The following is a 19,586-nucleotide window of genomic DNA, read 5'->3' on the forward strand; positions in this document are numbered from 1 at the left end:
ATTAAAGGGAAATCAAGAACAAGTGAGAAGAGAGAAACTGGAGATAGAAGTTTAGATAGTACTTTGAGGAATTTTGTTGTAAAAGATAGGAGGGAAATGGAACAATACTAGAGGAGGAAGTAGGGCTAAGGGGGATTTTTTGTTTGTTTGTTTATTATTATACTTTAAGTTCTGGGGTACATGTACAGAACGTGCAGGTTTGTTACATAGGTGTACACGTGCCATAGTGTTTGCTGCACTCATCAACTTGTCATCTACATTAGGTATTTCTCCTAATGCTATCCCACCCCAGTCCCCTGACCCCCAAAAGGCCCCGGTGTGTGATGTTCCCCTCCCTGTCCATGTGTTCTCATTGTTCAGCTCCCACTTATGAGTGAGAACATGCAGTGTTTGGTTTTGTGTTCTTGTGTTAGTTTGCTGAGAATGATGGTTTCCAGCTTCATCCATGTCCGTGTCCCTGCAAAGGACATAAACTCATCCTGTTTTATGGCTGCATAGTATTCCGTGGTATATATGTGCCACATTTTCTTAATCCAGTCTATCATTGATGGGCATTTGGGTTGGTTCCAAGTCTTTACTATTGTGAATAGTGCTGCAATAAACATACATGTGCATGTGTCTTTATAGCAGCATGATTTATAATCCTTTGGGTATATACCCAGTAATGGCATGGCTGGGTTAAATGGTATTTCTAGTTCTAGATCCTTGAGCAATCGCCACACTGTCTTCCACAATGGTTGAACTAGTTTACAGTCCCACCAACAGTGTAAAAGTGTTCCTATTTCTCCACATCCTCTCTTTTAATTGTGATGTTAGGATGTCGATTTTAGATCTTTCCTGCTTTCTGTTGTGGGCATTTAGTGCTATAAATTTCCCTCTACACATTGCTTTAAATGTGTCCCAGGGATTCTGGTACGTTGTGTGTTTGTTCTCATGGTTTCAAAGAACATCTTTACTTCTGCCTCCATTTCTTTATTTACCCAATAGTCATTCAGGAGCAGGCTGTTAAGTTTCCATATAGTTGTGCGGTTTTGAGTGAGTTTCTTAATCTTGAGTTCTAATTTGATTGTACTGTGGTCTAAGAGACTGTTTGTTATGATTTCCGTTCTTTTGCATTTGCTGAGGAGTGTTTTACTTCCAATTATGTGGTCAGTTTTAGAATAAGTGTGATGTGGTGCTAAGAAAAATGTATATTCTGTCTATTTGGGGTGGAGAGTTCTATAGATGTCTATTAGGTCTGCTTGGTCCAGAGCTGAGTTCAATTCCTGGATATCTTTGTTAATTTTCTGTTTCATTGATCTGTCTGTTATTGACAGTGGGATGTTAAAGGCTCCCACTATTATTGTGTGGGAGTCTAAGTCTCTTTGTAGGTCTCTAAGAACTTGCTTTATGAATCTGATCTGAGTGCTGCTGTATTGGGTGCGTATTTATTTAGGATGGTTAGCTCTTACTGTTGCACTGATCCCTTCACCATTATATAATACCCTTCTTTGTCTCTTTTGATCTTTGTTGGTTTAAAGTCTGTTTTATCAGAGACTAGGACTGCAACTCCTTTTTTTTCTTTTTTCTTTTTTCTTTTTTTTTTTTTTTGCTTTCCATTTACTTGTTAAATATTCCTCCATCCCTTTATTTTGAGCCAGTGTGTGTCTCTTTACATGAGATGGGTCTCCTGAATACAGTACACTGATGGGTCTTGACACTTTATTCAATTTGCCAGTCTGTGTCTTTTAATTGGGGCTTTTAGCCCATTTACTTTTAAAGTTAATATTGTTATGTGTGAATTTGATCCTGTCATTATGATGCTAGCTGGTCATTTTGCTCATTAGTTGTCGCAGTTTCTTCATAGCATTGATGGTCTTTACAATTCGGTATGTTTTTGCAGCGTCTGGTACCAGTTGTACCTTTCCATGTTTAGCGCTTCCTTCAGGAGCTCTTGTAAGGCAGGCCTGGTGGTGACAAAATCTCTCAGCATTTGCTTGTCTGTAAAGGATTTTATTTTTCCTTTGCTTATGAAGCTTAGTTTGGCTGGATATGAAATTCTGGATTGAAAATTCATTTCTTTAAGAATGTTGAATATTGGCCACCAGTCTCTTGCAGCTTGTAGGGTTTTTGCAGAGAGATCTGCTGTTAGTCTGATGGGCTTCCATTTGTGGGAAACCCGACCTTTCTTTCTGGCTGCCCTTAAATTTTTTTTCCTTCATTTCAACCTTGGTGAATCTGACAATTATGTGTCTTGGGGTTGCTCTTCTCGAGGAGTATCTTTGTGGTGTTCTCTGTATTTCCTGAATTTGAATGTTGGCCTGCCTTGCTACGTTGGGGAAGTTCTTCCGGATAATGTCCTGAAGAGTGTTTTCCAACTTGGTTCCATTCTCCCCATCACTTTCAGGTACACCAATCAAACATAGATTTGGTCTTTTCACATAGTCCCATATTTCTTGGAGGCTTTGTTTGTTTCTTTTCACTTTTCTCTCTAAACTTGTCTTCTCGCTTTATTTCATTGAGGTGATCTTCAATCTCTGATATCCTTTCTTCCACTTGATCGATTCAGCTATTGATACCTGTGTATGCTTCACGACATTCTCATGCAGTGTTTTTCAGCTTCATCAGGTCATTTGTATTCTTCTCTAAACTGGTTATTTTAGTTAGCAATACCTCTAACCTTTTTTCAAGGTTCTTAGCTTCCTTCCATTGGGTTAGAACATGCTCCTTTAGCTCAGAGGAGTTTGTTATTACCCACCTTCTGAAGCCTACTTCTGTCACTTCGTCAAACTCATTCTCCATCCGGTTTTGTTCCCTTGCTGGTGATGAGTTGTGATTCTTTGAAGAAGAACGGGCATTCTGGTTTTTGGAATTTTCAGCCTTTTTGCACTGGTTTCTCCCCATCTTTATGGATTTATCTACCTTTGGTCTTTGATGTTGGTGACCTTCGGATGGGGTCTCTTAGTGTACATCCTTTTTGTTGATGCTGATACTATTCCTTTCTGTTTGTTAGTTTTGCTTTTAACAGTCAGGCCCCTCAGCTGTAGGTCTGCTGGAGTTTGCTGGAGGTCCACTCCAGACCCTGTTTGCCTGGGTATCACCAGCGGAGGCTGCAGAACAGCAAAGATTGCTGCTTTTCCTTCCTCTGGAAGCTTCATCTCAGAGGGTCATCCGCCAGATGCCAGCCAGAGCTCTCCTCTGTGAGGTGTCTGTCAGCCCCTACTGGGAGGTGTCTCCCAGACAGGATACACAGGGGTCAGGGACCCACTTGAGGAGGCAGTCTGTCCCTTAGCAGAGCTCGAACACTGTGCTGAGAGAACCACTGCTGTCTTCAGAACTGTCAGGCAAGGACATTTAAGTCTGCTGAAGCTGCGCCCACAGCCACCCCTTTCCCCAGGTGCTCTGTCCATGGAAGATGGGGGTTTTATCTCTAAGTCCCTGACTGGGGCTGCTGGCTTTTTTCAGAGATGCTCTGCCCAGAGAAGAGGAGTCTAGAGAGGCAGTCTGGCCGCAGCGGCCTTGCTGAGCTGCGGTGGGCTCTGCCCAGGTCGAACTTCCCGGTGGCTTTGTTTACACTGTGAGGCATAAACCGGCTACTGAAGCCTCAGCAGTGGCGGACACCCCTCCGCCTACCAAGCTGGAGCATCTCAGGTTGGGCTCAGACTGCTGTGCTGGCAGCGAGAATTTCAAGTCAGTGGATCTTAGCTTGCTGGGCTCCGTGGGGGTGGGACCCACCAAGCCAGACTACTTGGCTCCCTGTCTTCAGCCCCTTTTCCAGGGTGGTGAATGGTTCTGTTTCTCTGGCGTTCCAGGTGCCGCTGGGGTATGAAAAAATAAAAATTTTTAAAAAAGCCTGCAGCTAGTTTGGTGTCTGCCCAAACAGCCACCCAGTTTTGTGCATGAAACCCACAGCCCTGGTGGGGTAGGCATTGGAGGGAATCTCCTGGTCTGCAGGTTGTGGAGACCGTGGGAAAAACACAGTATCTGGGCTGGAGTGCACTGTTCCTCCTGGCACAGTTTCTCATGGCATCCCTTAGGTAAGGGAGAGAATTCCCCAACCCCTTGCGCTTCCCAGGTGAGGCAGCACCCAACCTTGCTTCAGCTCACCCTCTGTGGGCTGCACACACTGTCCAACCAGTCCCAGTGAGATGAACTGGGTACCTCAGTTGGAAATGTAGAAATCACCTACCTTCTACGTCCATCTCGCTGGGAGCTGTAGACTGGAGCTGTTCCTATTCGGCCATCTTGGCAGCCTCCTTACACTGAGGGGGATTATTTTTAATACAAGATAAATAGTTGTTTGTAGGGTGATGGAAAAAATCTAGTACAAGTGATGTCAATACCAAAGTGGAAGGACAGTGTTCTGGGAACAGGATCTTAGACTAAGCCAAAAGGCTTGGGATCTCATCCACAAAATAAACAGTTTGCCTGAAGTGGTAGGAGTGTGGGTGCCTCATCCACAGGAATAGGAGACAAGTTAGAGCATATGGGCACAGATGTAGGTAGGTGTGTAGATGCTGTGGTAGGAGCTTCGTAGTGCTGCTTTTCTGATTGCTTCTATTTTCTTAGCAAATTAGGAAGTAATTAGCTGAAAGAGAATGCAAGGGAGTAGAAAAAATAAAGTAGGAAATAATCATCTAGAAGGAAAAAGTCCATCAACTGAGAGAGAGATAACGGAGAGGGGAGAAGGTACGAAGTAATCATCTAGGTGAGAGGGAGAGTGAATGGACCTGAGAGACAGAGAGAGAGAGAGGCTCACTCAAGTTGTATAGTGATCAAGTTAATGTGTTTGTTTTTCCAGCCACTTTTTATCTGCATGGTTGCAGGCAGAGACTCAGTGACAAGGTGAACTTAACTATAGAGCTGTAGTTTAGCCAGAGGAGTTTAACAAAGCCCAAGAAGAACAAGGAAATTGAGGATGTATGCAAATATTTAATGGTAATAATTGGCCATGGAACTTCAACTGAATAAGGAGGGAAGTAGTGTTTGTTAAAGGTCTTGATTATTTGTATATGAAAAGCAAAACAATCTAGTAAATACATTGTGCACCACTGAAATATTTGTTTCAGACTTTGTAGAATTCCTTTGGGATCCTTTGTCAACCTCACAGACAACAAGTTTAATAACACATTGCAGAGTGATTCTTGAAGAACATTCCACTTGTGAAAATGAAGTTAGTAAAAGCAAACAGGTAATAATTTCTAGAGTTGCGAACTCCATGATCTATCTCTAAATCATTATAATTTTCTTACAGATCTTGGTTTATAAAAGATGCAGAAGTGATTATCAGAAAACTGGGGGAAAACATATTTACTTTTGATTTATAGAAACGACTTTTTCTCAGACTGCACTGAGATGAAAAAAAAATTTTAAAAACTGGACTTGGCTATTTTTTATCTTTATAATAATCAGATGAAAGAATATACCTTGATACTTCTGAACACTGTGATAGGAGTGGTAATCATTTTAAATTATAGACATACATGTAAGGACCCAGATTATGACTTTCATTCCTATTAGCTTACTTTTCTCTGTTCAGTGATCTGATTTGTGTTCTCATGGCCCAGGCAGCCATCTTTCAGGATTATGAATATACACTGGCCCTGCAGAGATGAACCAGTATAAATTCATTAGTGAAAATTCATTTCTTCTAAAGGAAGACAACAATACTCATTACCTTTGTTCTTTTGGCAAAAATCCAGTGGCATTGTGGCTTTGCTTGAACAATGGTTTCAAAATTAGACTGACACTTATTGTATTAACTAGTTATTTGTAGTCTGCCAAATAATAGTAGTCTCTTTAAGGATTCAAAGTTCAGTAAAACAGATCTTGATCTTACAATGATCTAGAATTGAATTCAGTGAACATAAGACATATTGAGGAACTTTTTAGAGTGATGTTGCTGAGAATCTTCTCACTCTTTCATTGTAGCATTTTTTTTTATTGTTTGTTGATGAGATTGTAGATTCATGCAGTTTTATGAGTAAACCAATTTTAGGCTGAGCTTTAGGAAATTAAGGAGAAATTGACAGACTGGAGAATGCCCGGAGTAGAATGAGGTGGTTGAAAAGCAAGGAGGCATATCATGTTCATATTATGAGCACCATTAAGTTTTAGCCCTTGGAACTGTGATTACAGAGGAGGATAGCTGTAAGAAATGAGAGGGAGAAAAGGGATACCAGCCTAATTCTGCCTTCAAGAAGCATGTAATCTCAGAGAAAATAAGATGCACATAAACTGTAACTTAAAACTGGAAGTGAAAAGGAGAAGTAGGGAAGATAATAAACACTTATTTAATTCCAATTGTGTACTAGGCACTCTGTAAGGTCTTGTACCTGTCATCTTAATCCCAGCAGCCCTATTTAAAAAATGGGTGATCGCCAGGTATGGCAGATCACGCCGGTATATCTGAGTGCTTTGGGAGGCTGAGACAGGAGGATCTCTTCAGGCCAAGAGTTCAAGACCAGCCTGGGCATCATAGCAAGATCCATCTCTACCAAAAAAATAAAAATTAGCTGGGCTCCCCCTTGAGCCCAGGAGTTGAAGCTGCATTGAGCCTTGATTGTGCCACCACACTGCAGCCTGGGCAACAGCAAAACCCTGTCTCTTAAAAGGATGATAGCCTCATTTTATAGATGAAGAAAATGAATCTTTAAAACTAGTTGTCACAGTGCTACTATGAATGAGCACTAGGATTTGAACTTGGATAGTCTGCCTCTAAAGCCCAAGTTTGCCTCACTGACCATGTTGCCTCCCCTTGAGCAGCATAGATAAAGTACTATGTCTTCAGGAGAGAGACAAGAGAGAGAGGTTACCTTCAGCAGTGGGGATAAGGAAATAATTTATCTTAGGGGTGGCATTTGAACTGTGGCTTCAGGGAAAGAATAGGATTTCAACATGTGGCAACAGAGAGAGAGGCATTTTCTGCTTACCTCCAATAGGATAAAAACTCAAGTAAAATAGATGGAAACTGTTGCAGGAATTAGAGATATTTAATTTGAAAGAAGATGTACAGAGAGATGCTGTTTGTATTCAAAGAAGGTATAGATTTATTCTGTGCTGTTATGCAGCATAGAACCAAGATTAGTAGTTAAAAGCTACAAAGAAGCAGATATATAATCCTGCATTTGCTTTCCATATAGTATTGTTTAGTTATAACCTAAATGTAAATCATTATGCTTTACCATTTGTTAAATACTTTCACATTGTCTCATTTGATCCTCATAACCCTGTGAAATGTATTTATTTTAATTGCATTTTTACAGATGAAGCTGGGGCCCAGAAGGGTTAAGTCATTTTTGAAATACTTGAATACTAAGTGGTAGACCTGGCTCTTTGTGATCACTGAAGCCCTTCAGCAGTATTATGGATTCACTCATGAAGTCTTTTTTTTTTTTTTGAGGCGGAGTCTTGCTCTGTCACCCAGGCTGGAGTGCAGTGGTGTGATCTTGGCTCACTGCAACCTCCGCCTCCCAGGTTCAAGCAATTCTCCTGCCTCAGCCTCCCGAGTAGCTGGGACTACAGGCACCTGCCACCATGCCTGGCTAATTTTGTGTGTTTTTAGTAGAGACGGGGTTTCACTGTATTAGCCAGGATGGTATTGATCTCCTGACCTTGTGATCCACCCACCTCGGCCTCCCAAAGTGCTGGGATTACAGGCACACTCAAGCAGTTTTTATAATGGATGTTTTTATTCTGAAACCGCTCTGCTGTGAATGTAGAAAATGGGTTGTTTTCATAAGCAGGAGAATAGATTACATCAGGGTTTTCAGTCTCAGCACTACATTGGCATTTGGAACAGATAATTTTTTGTTGTGAGGGTTTGTCCTTGCACTATACTATGCTTAGCAGCATCCCTGGCTTGTGCCCACTAGGTGGCAGTAGCACTCCCCGGTCTTCACAACCAAAAATGTCTTTACACATTGTCAGGTATTCCCTAGGGATGGCAAAATGGCACTTGGTAGAGAATCACTTACACTATATAATGTTCCATGTTGCTAAGACAGTTCACCAGTGGGATCACTCCATTTCTTCAGTGATGAAAGAGAATGAGGTTCAAGAATGAAAATTGAGTCAGACAACATAGTTTCTGTTTTCAAAGTTAGAAGGAAATGCTGTAAGCTAATGCCTGGTAATAATAGTTTTGATTCTGACTAAAAATCTAAAGTAAATTATTATAGAGGAAGATTATGAATACTTAAAGAGCAGTAATTACTATAATCTGTCATTGATAGGATTCCCAAATACAAATGATACTTAACATTGTTTATTGAAGCAAATTGTTATTATGATTGTTCTTAGGGATTAAATGGGGAAATATAAGCGTAAGTAAACCTAAAAAATAATGGCCAGTAGGGCATTGGCTACCTATGGAGAGTCTGTTAGTATTAGATATCTTCTCAGCTTTGCCCTGTTCAATATTTTTATTGAACTGGATAAGGAGTTAAAATACATACTAATGAAATTTGTCAGTGACAAAAAGCTAGGAATTCTGTAAGACTTGTGGATGGTAGAATTAGAATCCAAGAAGATTTCAAAAGATTGTAGAAAATGGACTGATTCAAGAAATTGTGAAAAAATAAATGCATGTCCCACCCATGCGTTTAAAAATTCAACTATATAAGTAAAAGATGGGAGAGACACAGTTTTGAAGCAGCATCAGTAAGACAGATTATAATCAATAAACCCAGCGTGAGTCAGCAGTGTCACTTGAGTAACAGAAAACAGGTACATGGGAGTTTCTCCTAGTATGTGTGTGCTATTTTGAGTAAGAATGGCATATTTGGTGATAATACCCACAGATTAGACCTTCCTGGGAATATTGCATTTAATTTTCGGTGTAAGCATATTAAGTGGAGAGTGTCTTAAGATAGTATGGGAAAGAGAAGATGTAAAAAAAAAAAAAAAGTATGATATTCATCTTAAAATCTAGAAAATTGTCATGTGGAAGTGGGGCTAGTTCTATTCTATATGATCCCAAGAAGTAAACCAAGACCAAGGAGTGGAAGCTGTGGGAGGGAAAAGTTTGTTAACTCTCATTGTTAACTGAAATCTAATAGTCCAAAGTTATGGGCAGCCTCAGGAGATAATGATCCCCTATCAGCAAATGGTTTTAGACATGGCTGGTGGACCATTTAGTAGAAATGTGAAAATAAGTCTAAACATCACTTGGGAGTTCAGATAGATTTTCAGACTCATTTTTTGTTTTTTCTTTTTTATCAACAGAATCTATTTCAAATAAATCTTACGCAATCCGATACGCAAACACACATACAGAAGTAAAACTGCTCCTACTGTTGTGAGCACCTGCCTTTATTCTTCCCCGACCACCCCCAACATTTGTCCAGGCCATCCTGGGATTACCTCCATGGATATAGAGAACAGCATAAAAACCATTGGCATCACACAAGTGCCTCTTTAAAGCTGTTTCAAAGTGTATATATATATATATATATATATATATATATATATACACACAAAGGGTTGTATGTGAGTCTGAAAGTGTGATTCAGAATGCTTGTTAAAACTGTTTGGAGAACCTTATTTTCCACCAAACAAATGATGTTATTTAATACTTAGAAAAGTTAATATCTCACGGTCTTAAAATATGTGAATTTATGGGAGGTTTCTTTTCTTTTTTTTTTTTTTTTTTTTTTTTTTTTGACAGAACCTTACTCTGTCACCCAGGCTGGAGTGCAGTGGTGCAATCTCAGCTCACTGCAACCTCCACCTCCTGTGTTCAAGCGATTCTTGTGCCTCAGCCTGCCAAGCAGCTGGGATTACAAGCATGTGCCACCATGTGTGGCTAATTTTTTCTATTTTTAGTAGAGACAGGGTTTCACCATGTTGGCCAGGCTGGTCTCAAACTCCTGGCCTCAAGTGACCCACCCACCTCAGCCTCCCAAAGTGCTAGGATTACAGGCATGAGCCACCGCAACCGGCCAGTGAATTTATGTTTTGTTTTAAACAATTTATTTGGAAATATTAATACTTTGAAAGAAAACTTTCATGAATAAGAGTAGTATTTCCATATTCCCTTTACCAAGATTTACTTGTCATTAATATTTTGCCCCATTGGCTTTATCATTAGCCCTTCCATTTTAAATATATACATACAATATTTTTTCTCCTGAGTACTGAGAACAGGGTGCATATTTGTTAAGACAAGGATATTATGTTATATAACCAGAGTAGTTAGCAATTTCAGTAAATTTATCAACACTTAATCTACCATCCATATTCCACTTTTGCCAGTTGATTCAATAATGTCCTTTATAACATTTTCAATAGAACTATTTTAAGAAACAAAATTTAAACAATGTGGGAACATTTGTCAAGGCCAGCATCCAAAATCATTAAAATTAAATGAAAAAAGTCAAAGCAGCTTTTTTTGTATCATGAACACCTAACTCAGTAAGTTACATAAACTCAGATGCTATTTTTTGGAGATATTGTCTAGAAAATGCTTTTTTTTCTTTGAACAGAATTCAGAATGTTTAAAGAATGGAGTAAAATACAACTGAGTTTTAATTTTTAACATTAAATAAATGTTGATATATGGCCACTTGAGGAATATGTTATAGATAATTAAGTGGAAAGAGAAACGACTTCAGGTCATGCTTTTTATGAAAAATATATTTGAATTCTACATTTATGGATAATTCAGTTAGTATATAGTATGTGACAGTTGAATTTGTGCTGTATACATTGTCATTGACTTAAAAAATAACTTTTACTCTAATGTGTAGTATGCCATTTTTATTTTTCAAATATGAATAAGAATATCATTATATAAATATTGCCAATATATGAAAAAAATAAACACTCATTGTCTTTCATCCTAGTACAAGGACTAATACCATCGTAGGATATTTTCATCCTGGCTTTTTTTTCAAAGTTATAATCCTAATAGGCATGTAAGTTAGTATACTACTTCTGCTTAATGTTATCTCATTGCATATTTATAGTTGTCTGTTACTGTAGTCATCATAAACTTCAGCTAAAGTTTATGATAGATTCACTGGAGCGATGTAACATCTCCTTAAAATTCCCTGTGATTGAATAGTTTGGTCATTTCCAATTTTTTTATATACAAACAAAATGGATTTCCCTAAGTGGATTTTCCAACAAAGGACCCACAGCTGGAGTATATAAAAGACTTGTACAAATCAGTAATAAAAAGACAGAACCTAATACAAAAAAATAGCAATGTTGGCAAGCAGCTTAATTAGGTACTTTGCAAAACGGCTTGCCAAGTGGCAAATAGGAATATGAAAAGATGCCCAACAGCACATTACTCAATGATAATTAAATGAGAATTAAAACAACAAAATGAAATATGACTGCATACCCACTATAATTGCAAACATTAAAAAACAAGAAAATGCCAATTATCGTAAGTATGTAGTGAAACAGGATTTATTTTATACTGCAGGAATGATGTAAATGGGATGCCACTATTCTAGAAACCGTTTGGTTTTTTGTACGTAGTTGAACGTATGGACATGAACTATACTCCAGCCATTCCATTTCTGTTTATATACCCATTAGAAATGTATGACCATGCATACTAAATGACATGTACAAGAATTTTTATGGCAGCATTATTTATAATAGCCACCAAACCAGAAATCACCTAAGTGTTCCATCAATAGTATTCATGCAACAAAATACTATATAGCAATGAAATTGATCCAACTACACCCATATATAGCAACATGGATAAATAAGGTTTTTTTTGTACCCAATTGATAGTTATTTTAACAGCTGGTTATGTGAGTGTGGATAAATTTGTACTGCAGTTAAAATTACTTTTTTTTGGTAAATACATTTCTATCTTCTATCACTGATGCTTTTCAAATTTGTAATAATAGGATTTACTTAAATCCATTGTTTCAAGAATGAAAAAGGCAGTAGAAGATGATGTTTTTATTCCTCTGTATCCAAAGAGGTAAGCGCTGTTAATTTCTAGATTGTTTGAAATAGCTGATCATAGAATACAGATTTGTTTAAGAATGCAATGCAAAAGAAACTATAGTGTTTTATTTTTTGTTCTGTTTTGTTTTTTGTTTTTTGTGTTTCTTTTTTTTTTTCTTTTGAGACTGAGTCTCACTCTGTCGCCCAGGCTGGAGTGCAGTGGCACGATCTCGGCTCACTGCAAGCTCCGCCTCCCAGGTTCACGCCATTCTCCTGCCTCAGCCTCCCATGGCTGGGATTACAGGCGCCCGCCACCATGCCCGGCTAATTTTTTGTATATTTAGTAGAGATGGGGTTTCACCATGTTAGCCAGGATGGTCTCGATCTCCTGACCTTGTGATTCGCCCGCCTTGGCCTCCCAAAGTGCTGGGATTACAGGCGTGAGCCACCGCGCCCGGCCAACTATAGTGTTTTCAAAACGTGTACACATATTCTATGAGGATGCAAATTGAGATTTCAACAAATATTTCTCAGTGACTTACATAAAGCCGTGCTTTATCTTGGCGCTTAGATGAATTTTGTTTGGTTGGTTTTGGTTTTGGTTTTACATATATCCTAGGAACATAGCAGGTGATATAGAGTGGTAAAGAGCACACGTCCACTGTTAGTAGGTATTTTTATGCACTTGTTTTCTCATCTATAAAATAAGGATAAAATTAGTGCCTACCTCAGAGGATATTAGGGAGATGGAGAGAATGCTCAGAACACAACAGGGCCTAGCACAGAGGAAGCACAATGCTGAGGAACGAGAAACTGCACCTGTAAATTCTGCAGTCACTTTAAATTATAAAACAAGGAGTATTTGATGTATGATCATAACTTTGCTAAGAAGGCATCAGTTATAATTATGCATGAACTGTAGCAATCCAGTGAGTAGTGACAGGATGGAGGAGCTTTATGGAGGGGGAAGAAAGGAACCTCAAAGCTTTCTGATTCATTTTGAATCATGAGATGTCTACATGTAAAAATTCTGCCCTGGTAAACTTTGTTTATAATGTTTTAGATAATGCATTCACATGGTTCAGATGTATGAATGTGATATATTAGTTATTTGTTTATAAATATATATTTTATAAACATATTTATAAATATATAAATATATATTTTATAAATAAATATATATTTTATTTATAAAATAAAATAAACAATCTCTATTTATATTCCATTAAGGCTTAGTTTGGTTGGCTTAAAAGAAAGTCTGATCTTAAACTCTGGTTCTGAAAGACTAATAGTTCTTTGCATTTTCTCTTTCTCTTTCTTTTGTTTCTAATTAGTGCTGTAGAAAACAAAACATCACCTCATTCAAAGTTCCAAGAAAGACAGTTCTGGTCAGGCCTAAAGGTGAGCAAAAACTGCAAAAATGAAAAGGCAATTTTTGTAAAAATCCTGTTTACTATAGAACAAAGAACAACAAACTTCTTTTATAAGAATTAGATAGTATTTTAGGCTTTGTGGTCACATGGTCTCTGTCGAATTACTCAACTCTGCCGCTGTAGCACAAAAACAGTCATAGTACATAAACAAATGAACATGGCTGTTGGAATAAAACTTATGAACACTGAAATTTGAATGTCATATAATTTCCTCATGGTACAAAATATTTTGTTTAAAGACAGTTTTAAAACGTCCTTGAAAAGTGTTAAAACCATTCTTAGCTCACGGACCCTATAAAAACAGGCAACAGGATGGATTTAACCCACAAGCTATATAGTTGGCTAACCCCTGGCCTTAAAATTATTGCTAAGTCAGTGGCAGTAGGGATGGGAAGGAGAAGAAGGTTCAAACAATGTTTGGGAGGAAGCATTAAAAGGAGTCGATAACTGATCGAGGGAAGATAAGATCTATTTTGTACATAATGAAGATATATGTGGGACAAATAGAGATACAGAGGTCTAGGAGGTGGTTGGATACATAAGTCTGAATTTCAGGAGACAGATCTGAGCTGGAGATTTGGGAGTCCACTACCTGTAGGTAATATTTGGAGCCATGGTCATGAATGGCAAGCTGCGTAAGGAGACTGGATGAAGCATGAGAAGTAGGCCAAGGACAGAACCTCGGGAAATACTAACAGAAGAGGAGAACATGGAGGCTTCAGGAAATCTGTAGAATCTATTATGAGCCTTAGGATGATCACAAGAGAATGGCCTCAAGGAAGCTAAATGAAAGATTTTCAACAATGAAGAAAAGAGTGTTAAATGCCACCAAAGAGTATTAAGAGAAAGACTGAAACACTGTTTATTGGATTTGACAATTAGAAGGATATAGGTGACCTCACCAAGAGTAGTTTTAATAGTGTGAATTAATATTTGTCATGTGGTTGAATCAGGGAAAAGGCTTTCTGGGAAGAGGGAACAACATCAACAATGAGATAAAATGTGAAAAAGCATTACATTTTAGTAAAACAGCATGTAGTTCAGCACTCAGAGTAATGAATATAGTACTGCAAAAAAAGAAACACCTTAAAATTCACAGAAAGATCTGAATTTAGAGGGAAAGAACAACCAATATTTTATTAGAATTTATTATGGTTACTTAATCCAAGTTATCTTCAAACTCACAGGTGATTATAAATCTTTATGTATCAGAGGAATGAAGCTCTCAGCGTTGATTGCCTTCTCAAGGTCACATGTTGGTAATGGCGGCCCTAGTTTTGACAGTAGTTCTTTATGAATCACGTGGTCCTGTGGTCTTATACTTGATGGCCCCCGGCTTTGAGAGAAAATGGATTGGGAAGGAAGATTATTGATCTGGAAAGGCTCTAGTGAAGTTATTTGAGATAGATTTGGGGATGGTTATCCTAGAAAATGAAAATAAGATGAGCAAATACATGGAGTTTGGAAAGAATCAAGTATTTATTCAGAGATATTGTATTCTAAAATTGACAGTTCCAACAGGGCTAATTGTAGTGAGAATTTTAGTTTGACCAACTCTTCATGTTTGTTAGAGACTATTACAGTTTCTCTTTGGAGAAAAGGTTCATATTTACTTGATATTTTATTTTAGCTCTTCCGCAATATTCTTCTTTGGAATGGACTCCTTACAGATGACACCTTGCAAGAACTAGGACTAGGGAAGCTGCTAAATCGTTACCTTATTATAGCACTTCTCAATGCCACACCTGGGCCAGATGTGGTTAAGAAGTGCAACCAGGTAAGTTGTGAAGGAAGACTGATTCTAATTTTATCATTTCTAAAAAATTTAGCTATTAAAATCTATTATTTAGCAAAATAATTAAATGTGTGGTACTCATATAAATATAGACAAATGGGCCAGGCACAGTGGTTCATGCCTGTAATCCCAGCACTTTGGGAGGCTGAGGCAGGTGGATTGCGTGAGGTCAGGAGTTTGAGACCAGCCTCACCAACATGGTGAAACTCCGTCTCTACTAAAAATACAAAAATTAGCCAGGTGCGGTGGCTAACACCTGTAATCCCAGCTACCTGGGTGGCTGAGGCAGAAGAATCACCTGAACCCAGGAGGCAGAGGTTGCAGTGAGCCGCCATTGCACTCCAGCCTGGGTGACAAGAGCAAAACTCCATCTCAAAAAAAAAAAATTGACAAATGAATTTAACAAAGCTAAAATGCAGAGCAGCTCTTCTGTATTTAAGAAAGAGTATACTGGTTTGAAATATCCCCAGTAGGGAAAGGAAAAATTACTTAATAAATGATGCTAGATGGCTGGCTGTTTACAAAAAGAATGTTAAGTCCTCACCTCTCACTATACACCAAAAAAATTTCAGGTAAAATTTTAAAAAATGTAAAAATGAAACTATAAAATATACTAAGATGGTAAATGACTATATTTGAGAGTGAGGGATTTCCTTCTAAACTTAAAGGCAAAAGAAGAAATTATGAGAAACAGTAATAGATTTGAAAAAATATAAAACTTTAGTGGATCAAAAAGGTATTGGGATTAATTGATTATTATTAAAACCGGGGAATGTGTTCATTGGGCTCATTATACTATTCTTTCTACTGCTGTTTGTGTTTGAAATTTTGTATAATAGAAAGTTAGAAAAGTTAAGAATCTAGGAAATAAAAAGTTGTTAACATGTAACAAGTGTTAATATTCACATTAAATAAAAAAGCTCTTTACAATTTAGTAAATAATTCAAATGTTCTGACTAAAAATGGCCAAAACACGTGCAACAGTAAAGTCACCTAAAAGGATATGTAAAACTAACCTTAAAATATGTGAAAATAATTAATAGTACTAATAATCAGAGAAATGGAAATTATTTATAGGAAGGATATTTACTTGACCAGTTGTGTTGGCAAACATTTTTTGGCGTTGTTGTTTTACTTACGATTTCCAGTGTTATAAACACAGGAAAACAACAGTTCCATCATTGCAGGGGCACCATTCACTGTATGCAGTGCAGTGGTTCTGGAAAACAGTCTCCCGCACTGGGGGAAGGAGGGATACAGCTCTTTTGGAGAATATTTTGGCATGATGGATACAAAACTTTTAAAGCTTATATTCTTTGACTTAGCCAAAGTAAGTTAAGTCAAAAATTAGAGATGCACATATAGATTTTAAGTACAAAGAATATTGTTATAGCATTATTTATAATAGAAAATAGTTGGAAACACCTACATATCCCTAAAAACATGATGGTCTTCTCATAAGATAAAAATGTGAAAGGAAAATAAATCTCAGAACCTGTGTCAGATACTTTTGGGTTCACAAAAGTTATGTTTTTGAAGAATTTTTAAGAATATGGGAAAATAATTATTTTATAATTAAAAACACATACACACTAAACTGTTCCCAGATAGAATAGGGTCCATCTGCTTGTTCTTGCAGCCCAATAACAAGATGCAGACAGACTGGGAAAGAAAGGAGCTTATTTTTGCAACCAGTTACAGGGAAAAGGTTGTAGTAACTCACCAGACCAACTGAAAGTTACAATTTGGTTTTTTGTTTTGTTTTGTTTTGTTTTGTTTTCTTTAGCACTTATATGCATTCTAAGCTCCATGCTACATGGGAGAGTGCATCTACAAGTGAGAGTGTTTCATTCAGTCTGTACAATCTAGCGTCTGGGGTCTGGAAAGCTTTCTCTAAAGTCTTGGAAAGTTTTTTAATCTTAAGTGGGCCCTGGTACAAAGAGTATGTGTAAGAATGCTTTCATTATTTGATCAGACTTTAGGGTCTGGGAAAACTCAGGCAGGGTCTTAATGGGTTTGTTTTCGCATTCCAGTTCTTGTACTCAGGCACCAGTTTCTCTAGTTCTTTAATGTTTAACTTACACATTCATCAAAATTATAGAAAAGGGTTAGTGGAAATTGATTCATCTGGTTGCTAATGGAAACCTAGTCTGCCATAAAACTATATATCAATTACTAGCCAACCATGATTGTTCTGGCTGTAGTTTTTATATCATACAGTTTTAAGCATTATATATTAAAAATTTAAATCATCATCCATGTAATGTTGTTCAGGTTTAGTTTAGTCCCCTTTGACCATAGGGTCTATTATGAAGTGGAGAAGAGGAAATATATTTACACAGCATTCTTTCCACAGCATATGGTTAGAAAACCAGGCCAAGAAAATCGACTTTTAGTGCTGGGATCATTAACGCAAAAGCTACATGGTTAAATGAGAATTTTACTGAGACTTGTAATACAAAACAAGGGGAAAACAAGTGCAAATGACATTCAATAGTAAAGGGTGGTTTTAAAACTTTTAAAAAGAGTTTACATAACAAAACTTGTAGGATCTTCTGCCTTAGGCAGTCAGTGTTTCGGTATTTTTCCTGAATAGTTGAAACAGGTGATTAAGGAGTAGAATTCTTTTTCCTCAACCATGTTTTAAATGCTGACCAATCTTAGAAAGAGCGCATTCCAGAACCTTTATTTAATATACTGTATAATATATAGGGTGCATTTTAATTTTTTCCCCAACTCTCTGCTTTCTATATTGATCTTGATGTTACCAAATGTAGCATAATCTGTATGATTATCTAGGAATTTCCTTGAATAGTGTGATATTGTGACAGGCCAGGTTTCCATTAGCAAACAGAACGATCAGTTTCCAAGAACCCGTTACTATAACGTCAATGAAAGTGTAAGCTAAACATTAAAAAACTGGAGAAACTGGTGCCTGAGTACAAAACTGGAATGCAAAAACCAACCCATTAAGAACCTGCCTGGGTTTTCTCAGCCCCTAAAATCTGATGGAATAATAAAAGCATTCTTACACATACACCTCATTCTGTCTTAAGATTAAGAAACTTTCCAAGACTCTCGAGAAAGCTTTCCAGACCCTAGTCCCTAGCTAAAGATGAGATAGAGATTGAATGCAACACTCCCACTTGCAGTTACAATCCCACACGTAGCACGGAGCTTTAAATATATACAAGCACTAGAAAAAAGCTTAGAACTTTGAGTTGGTCTGGTGAGTTACTCTGACCTCCCTTCTTTCCCAATTGTCTGCATCTCGTTTTCGGACCTCAAGAACAGGCAGCCATACTTTGTTCTCTCCGGGAACAATATCAAGTTTTTTTCCTTTCTCCCCTTTTCCTTCCCTTCTTTACCCTTGTTTCTGCTATGAGGAAGTTTTTTTTTTTTACTTTTTAAATTTTTTCTAACATTTTTCTGTTTTTACCAAAACTTTTCTCAAAATCTTGTATTACTCTTAGGATGACAATGATAAAATGTAATTTCCATTTCCAAAAGAAAAATTGAATGCACCTACATTGATTCATTCTGCTGCTTTACAATTAAGGCAATGTATTACATTGATAGAAGATTAAAAACATAATTAATTTATCTTTCATTCTTTGTATCTTAGAATCACCCATCTGTTTCCTTAACTCCATATAGATCATATGCTAGGCCACCCAATTTCTTTATAAAATAATAGTGAATGTATGTATTTTAGAGTTGTATTGACCAAATATTTTGTGTCTAGACATTTTTGGTTTTTAGTTGTAAATTATGTTTTGTACAGATTTAATGACTCACAAATACAAGAATATAGAAAGAATTACTAGTACTACCAGGGAGTGTTCATAGATAGTAGTGTATTTTAAGTTCTTAGCATTAAAGAATGAATTTCCAAAATATATGTAGCCTTGGACACAAAGGGAAATTTTTAGAAATTTTTATTTAACCATAAACTATAAAATGGGGAGAATGATACTCAGCTTACAGTATCACTATGAGATTATATTAGCAAGATTTCTTAGATAACTGTCATTGTAAACCAGCCATGTGTTTTGATTAACAGGTAGCAGCATGTCTACCAGAAAAATGGTTTGAAAATTCTGCCATGAGGACATCTATTCCACAGCTAGAAAACTTCATTCAGTTTTTATTGCAGTCTGCACATAAATTATCTAGAAGTGAATTCAGGTAATGCATATTTTATTTTCACTTCTATAAACAGAGTTCATGGATTCTGTATGCTCTCAACAATTTTTAGAAAGATTTGTATTTTTACTGTACTTTTAAAAATTTGTTAAAACTTTGTAGAGTTAGTAGATATTTTTATGGTTACCTTTGGGATGGCTTATGCATATTCATATTTTAAAATGTAAATCTTCCCCAAATTAAGCAAATTCAAAAAACTATAGCACAGGGGAATATAGAATTAAAACTATAAATCAAAAACATTTTATTAAGCACTT

The 19,586-nt window shown here is 37.1% G+C and overlaps 1 protein-coding gene across 2 annotated transcripts in view; it reads left to right on the forward strand.

The window, feature by feature from the left end:
• GCFC2 (GC-rich sequence DNA-binding factor 2) overlaps positions 1-19,586 on the forward strand; it is a 46,452-nt gene that overhangs the window by 25,626 nt on the left and 1,240 nt on the right. For both annotated transcript variants that reach the window (XM_003810309.6, XM_055107753.2), the window contains exons 12-16: positions 5,049-5,170; positions 11,853-11,929; positions 13,230-13,296; positions 14,959-15,105; positions 19,187-19,311. In XM_003810309.6, the coding sequence (XP_003810357.3) occupies positions 5,049-5,170; positions 11,853-11,929; positions 13,230-13,296; positions 14,959-15,105; positions 19,187-19,311 (538 nt within the window). The remainder of the gene's footprint in view (positions 1-5,048; positions 5,171-11,852; positions 11,930-13,229; positions 13,297-14,958; positions 15,106-19,186; positions 19,312-19,586) is intronic.

This window comes from Pan paniscus, chromosome 12, assembly GCF_029289425.2.
Source record: "Pan paniscus chromosome 12, NHGRI_mPanPan1-v2.0_pri, whole genome shotgun sequence".
Lineage (NCBI taxonomy): Eukaryota > Metazoa > Chordata > Mammalia > Primates > Hominidae > Pan > Pan paniscus.